The following is a 5964-nucleotide window of genomic DNA, read 5'->3' as shown; positions in this document are numbered from 1 at the left end:
CCCCCCCCCCACCCACACCAGACACAAACACCAGCACACCCATTCTCAGCCACTCCCACCTGTGCCGGAAGCCCGCGCTGCGACCCATGGAGCTGGGCATGGAGAAGGCGGAGATGTTCATGGTGGACTTGAGGCTGCTGGAGATGGGGATGGCGGTAGGCGTGACGATGCGGCGGGACACGGGCATGGCCGCCGCGCCGGTGCCGGCGGGCGAGGGCAGCAGCGCGTCCGAGTATTCGGCCTGCAGGCCCTCCTCCGCGATCTCCACGTCGTCGCCGCGGCCGTACACCACTGTCCCCGCCACCAGCACCACGAAGCCGGTGGCCTGGATCCAGGAGTAGGCGTTCCAGGACTCGCCCAGGTGGCCCCGGCCCAGGGGGGTGTAGTAGAGCAGAAGGCCCACCAGCCACACCGCCAGCGTGCGCGTGGTTTCCAGCACTGTGCGGAAGACGGCGCCGAAGTGGCCCGTCACGCACATGCCGGAGATGTTGAGGCCCAGCAGGGCGACCAGGTCCAGCAGCACCACCGCCAGGATGGAGGGGGTGTGCCATAGCATGTACAGTGTGTCCAGGGAGTCCTCGTGGATGCCCTGGCCCTCCCTGCCGGGCAGGAACTGGACCACGGGCATGAGCACCAGGGTCATGGCCAAGAAGCCAAACACGCCCTCGAAACCCACAATCTTCAGGGGCGGCACCGCCATGTTGGACTGTTGATGGGGCATGGAGGGGGGTTCCATTTGGGCGAGTGTGTATCGATGGGAAGGGGAAGGGGTGTACTCCGAGCACGACAGGTGATCGACTGGCAAGGGGGAAAGGACAAGGTGCAGTGCAAGATCAAGCTGCCTTGCTGAGGCCGTGCAATGGTCTGCCCATGCTTTATGGGGAGTGTCTGAGCAGCTGGCCGAGCCAGGTCCATCAGACTACCCCACCCAACAACATGAGAAACCCTGCCCACCCACGCCGCACACCATGAAATGGTCCTCGAAGGTGAGCTGGGCGGCCTGCACGCATTGCGACATGATGATCAGCAGCATGCCAAAGACGATGTCGCGCTGGCTGACCACGTGGTGGGCGCTGCCCTCGCCTGTGGGGCGGTTGGGGGTGGTGGCGGGGGGGAAGGTGGGGGGGGGTGCGGCTAGGCAAATTTGATATACTTTGGGGAGGGAAGAGGGGCACGAAAGAGGGTTGGTTCGAGAACAGCGCAGCGCCCACGGTGGCAGCACGGATCGTCGATACACTCCAGTGCATACCACACTCCTTCCTAGCATAGATGACCCTGGGGAGGGGGGCTGCCCATACCCACGCTGCATAACCGCTTCAGGGCCTGGCTGCTCAGCATCCACCGAAGCACAGACCAAGGCGTGGTCTCACCTGCCATGGTGCTGGCATACCCAACCAGGCCGATGCCAATGACACAGCACAGAATGCCGCTGTAGTGGTACTTGTTGAGGCTGCAGGGCAGCGTACAAGGGAGGGAGAGGTTTGACAGGTTTGAGCGAGGCGGCACAAGCAAAGGGCACGTGAGCATCAGTGACAGATGCGACCCCTGGTCGAGGATCCATGCCCTTGATGCGTCGGCATGCCATCAGGCTGAAACCAGCCGTGGTAACACGCAAGCCATGTTCCGCATGGCCCCGCGCCTGCTGCGCTTCCGGTGAATGGTTTCACAACCAGGCGAATGCCCACTCTCGACTCCGTGCCCCCCCCATATCATCCACCACACGCAGGGGCACCTGCGCTTCAGGAACACGACGGCGAAGAGCGCGGCGAAGAGCATCTCCGCGCCACGCATCATCTGGTAGACGGAGGCGGTGACGTAGAGCAGGCCCACGTTCATGAGCACGGTGGCGACCAGATCGAAGAAGGTGGGAATGGCGATGGGCAGGTTGGCCAGGAACATGTTCTTCTCCGCCGGCGGCCTCGCCACCTGGAGCAACGGCCGCCAGTGGATGAGAGGTGTGAGTGGAATGGCGCAGGGGGAATGCAGGATCCATGCATGTGTCGAAGCCCATGTTGATCAACACCAGCGCACCTCGCCAGGCGCTGCCAGCAGCGGTTCGTTGACCCCGCCGTTCTCTGCGGCGGTGGCCGCCTTGTCCAGCTTCTCCAGGTACAGCGCCAAGGGCAGGCAGAAGCACATGCCGCCAAACATGACTGTGCAGGGGGAGGGGGACGGGAGACATGCCGTGAGGCTGGGGATGCATGGAGCTCGGCGCCCCAACCCCTTCATCCCACCTCGCCCCAACCCCTTCATCCCACCTCGCCCCGCCCCAACCTGCGGTCATCGCCCAGGGCTTTTCGAATGTCTTGACGGTCCCATCGCGCCCGACGCCCTCGATCTCATACACTGCGGGGGGGGGATGGGTCGACAGGGGATCAGTTGAGTGTGAGGCGACTTGCGTCTTGTCAGCCCTCGGGGCCGGGAGGGACCGATGCATGGCGAGTCCCGCAGAACCCAACTCCGATGCATGACCGAGACACCATGCATGGGGCCATGCCCATTCTACCTGTCTTCGCAGCAAGAGACACGAAGGTGCCGAGGGTGATGAGCCCCGCTACACTGGTGTAACTCCCAAGTGGCACCATGGCGGTGAGCAACCCTTGAGCGCACGAGTCTGAACGCGACGCGGGGTCTTCCTGAGGAGTCCCCGACAAGTTCGATATCTCCAGAAATGTCAGGCATGCTGCCCCTTGGTTGCATGTGGCCAAAGAGTACTTAGCGGGGCGCGGGGTTGGATACAACCCAGGGCGCGGTCTTCCTTAAGAAACCCTGATCGGCGTAGGGTCGAGGACACCACCGGAACCAGAATGGGTTACCATCGATCCGTGAGCCTGCCCTGATGAATCCCACAAGTTGAAATCGCCCGGGGGTTTGAAGCGGAAGTGCTCTGCGGTACACACGAGGGGTTGTGCCTGGCAGACCAGTAAAGGTCAGCACACCTCATCAAGGACAAAGCCTCTACAACTTGCCTTATCTACAACCATGTGCCGAAAAATCAATTGCATATGGCTTGAGTTGAGTATGTGGACCGGAATCCCAGCGTCCGGATGGAGTAATTACTTCCTTGCTGAGAGTCTCGCGCGCGCTGCACAGGAAGTGATCCAGGGAACCACACAGAACCAGATTAGGTGGTTTACGAGCCACCATCACAAGGTCAATGCGATATTCTCTCGCTAAACCTTTGATATGGTGCGAGGGGGCGCCCAGTCACGAGGGGCTGCTGCCTTCGAGTCCCTCCTTGCGACAGAGGAAGTCACCCCGAGCACTCGGCGATCTAAAACCTCGACATCAAAATCCTCCAAAGGGAACTTGACGTCCGGCAGTAACCCCGTGCCAGGATTCCGTCTGCGTGCCGAAGCGGCAAAAAGTGATGGCGAGGCCAAGGTACTTGCAGATCTCTGCCAGGCTTTTGCGGGTGTCTTCCCCCGCGACACCGTTGCAGACGTGCTGCATGCATCCGCCGGCGACCCAGACCGTGCAGCAGCCAGCCTCTTGGCTTTGTCGGGCCACGAAGTCCGGGCTTCAGACGAGCTGGCATGCGGCAGAAGGGACACCGGCCTGCCTTCCCCCACAGCCAATGCTCCAGACCTGGAACCCATCTCCACCTCAGACCTCTGGTCCCTGCTCCCGGGAGACCTCAAGAAGATGATCCTGCGCCAGCTCAGCGTCCGTGACCTGGCACGGGCTGCGAGGGTGAATCGCGAGTTTGCATGTGTCTCTAGGAACCTGTCCAGCCAGGAGTCACGGCTGGTGCTCCCTCGAGGTACTCGGCGGGGGTGCTGTTTGATTGGAGGTGCAGACTGCCGCCGTACAATGGGGTTGCCTCCAAGATGCCCATGGCCTGGTCTGCCTCAATGTTGAGCCATGACCCCCTCCTTCCCTGCACCCTTGATCATGGCCTGCAGGCCTCTCGCCCGCCGCCGTCACGGGCGCGGTGACCGCTTTCCACCATGCCACCTCCGTGAATCTGTCCCAGTGGCACGCAGACTTTACAAGGCCAGAAGCCCTGGCGAGGATCATCCAGGCAATTGCAGCCGGCGAGGGAGCCAGGTGCGGGGCCTGGGTTGCCGTGGCAGGGAGATGGATGGTTGCTGACGTGCGGGCTCAACCCATCCTTCGATTTTCCAACAGTGTGGCTTGCAGCACACAAGGGAGCAGGGGTCACTGCCTCCCCTGGCCCGTGCTTGCTTTTTTGACGATTGTTGCGTTGCAGCGCAGCACGATCCCACCCGATGAAATCCCCACCCCGCCCCGCCGCGCAGGGCCTCTGGCACCCCGGTCCAGGAACTGGTGCTGCGGAAATGCGCCACGCTGGGAGGCGACTCCGTGGCGCTGATCTGCCGCGGCCTACCCCACCTCACCTCCCTGGACCTGAGGCGGTGCACGGGGCTAGGCGACGCCGCAGTCCTCGCACTGGCAAGGTACCGCCGGCGGGAGGCGGCCGCGAGTGCTGGGGAAGCGCCAGCGGAGGCAGCACATGGGCTCCTTGGTGCGGTTGTGGGCCCGGAGCCTGGCACCGCCACATCCGCGCCGCATGGGGCTGGTCCCCCGCTACGCACCGAGCCGGGACCCTCGTCCTGGCGGCTGGGCGATCCGCTCCTGGCGCCGGCAGATGCGCTTGCCCAAATCCTGGCCGCTCGTGTGGAGCGGGGGCAGGAAGCGGGCACCGCTGCGAGCGGCGCCGGCGCCCTCGCCTCTCTAGCGCTATCCGACGTAGACGCGCGCGCGCTGCGCGCGCTGTGGTCCGCCACGGCGCCCACAGCCCAGGGCCTGGTGAGCTTGAGCCTGCATGGCGCGCGTCGCCTCGACCTGCAGCCCCTCCTGAACAAGGCGGTGGGTCAGGGGAGAGGGGAGCGGTGATGTCTTTTTGTGAACAGCATCTTGCAACCCCTGCAGCCGGCGAGATTGGCATCCAAGGCACACCATCACCATGCTGTCCTGTGCACTATCCGCCATGCTCCGTCGCCAGGTACGATCCGGCCTGCGGCACCTACACGTCAGCGACTGCCCTCGGACGGAGCGCCTGGCCCTGGAGCTGCCGAAGAACCTGGAGTCCCTGTCCCTCACCGGGCTCAGGCAAGGGTGTTTAAAGCTTGAAATGCCAAGGGGCATGGGACTTGATTGTTGAGTTCCATCACAGGACATGAGGTGGGGCTGCATGCTGCAAATTGTTGTCTGGAGCGCCCATGCACCTGATGTCGTCACTGAGGCCGTCAGTTCAGTCGGCACTCTCATCCCCAGGCTCGTCCCTCACTGAACCTCCACGACGCCGGCCCCCCCCCCCCCCCCTCTGCAAACTCGCCCCGACTCCACAGGGAGGTCACGAGCATCAACTTTTCGGCGGCGCGCCTGCTGAGACTCACGCTGGGCGAGTGCCCCAAGCTGGGGTCGCTGAGCCTGACTGCCCCCACACTGCGAACGCTGCGCGTCGCCACAGGGTGCGGCAGCCAGGGTGAAGTAGCGCTGCGGCTCCCTCGACTCGCAGACTTCTCGGCGTGCGGCTGGCGCATGCTCAGCCAGTCAGGTCTGCGCCGAGCTGAGGCCAGGGTGGCCGAGGCTGGGGTGCATGAAGAGCATGAGAACGCCTAGAGCTAGAGGGGTTGGTGCGGAACAAGTGTCCTTGTGGACGGCAGGGATGACGCGGGCAAGGGCGCTCACTCCAGCACTCACCCTCCGCCCCGCTCGTCCGCACCATGCCCAGTCCTGGAGGCCCTGCTGCGCGGCTCGCCCGCCCTGCAGTCCCTCGGCCTGTCCGGGTGCCAGGGGGTGAGGACGCTGGCCATCCCCGCGGGCAGCCCCTGCCTCCAATCCCTGGAGCTTGAGCGCTGCAGCGGGCTCGAGTCGGTGCATGTGGCGGCTGCCGCCCCCCTCACCCGCCTGAGCCTGGTGGGGTGCAAGGCCCTCAAGGTGAGCGCTCAGCGGGGAGTGGACGCAGGGGCTGATAATCAGGTGCAAACCCCCTGA

At 64.1% G+C, this 5964-nt stretch overlaps 2 protein-coding genes across 2 annotated transcripts in view; one reads left to right on the top strand and one right to left on the bottom strand.

The window, feature by feature from the left end:
* The window catches only part of F751_1879 (Solute carrier family 35 member F6), a gene marked incomplete at both ends in the record, with an annotated part of 3797 nt that extends 1212 nt beyond the window's left edge, over nt 1-2585 (bottom strand). Inside the window, 6 exons of the mRNA XM_011399586.1 lie at nt 60-706; nt 968-1083; nt 1371-1450; nt 1733-1926; nt 2032-2153; nt 2507-2585. Of these exons, the coding sequence (XP_011397888.1) occupies nt 60-706; nt 968-1083; nt 1371-1450; nt 1733-1926; nt 2032-2153; nt 2507-2585 (1238 nt within the window). The remainder of the gene's footprint in view (nt 1-59; nt 707-967; nt 1084-1370; nt 1451-1732; nt 1927-2031; nt 2154-2506) is intronic.
* Nucleotides 2586-3645: 1060 nt separating this feature from the next.
* F751_1878 (hypothetical protein) lies at nt 3646-5964 on the top strand (the record flags this gene model as incomplete). Its single annotated transcript, XM_011399585.1, has 6 exons — nt 3646-3763; nt 3906-4050; nt 4263-4833; nt 4970-5082; nt 5316-5524; nt 5702-5964. The coding sequence occupies 6 exons, from the start codon at nt 3646-3648 to the stop codon at nt 5962-5964; spliced, it is 1419 nt and encodes a 472-aa protein (XP_011397887.1).

This window comes from Auxenochlorella protothecoides (genome assembly GCF_000733215.1).
Source record: "Auxenochlorella protothecoides strain 0710 unplaced genomic scaffold scaffold18, whole genome shotgun sequence".
NCBI lineage: Eukaryota > Viridiplantae > Chlorophyta > Trebouxiophyceae > Chlorellales > Chlorellaceae > Auxenochlorella > Auxenochlorella protothecoides.
This window is presented reverse-complemented; position numbering and strand designations above follow the sequence as displayed.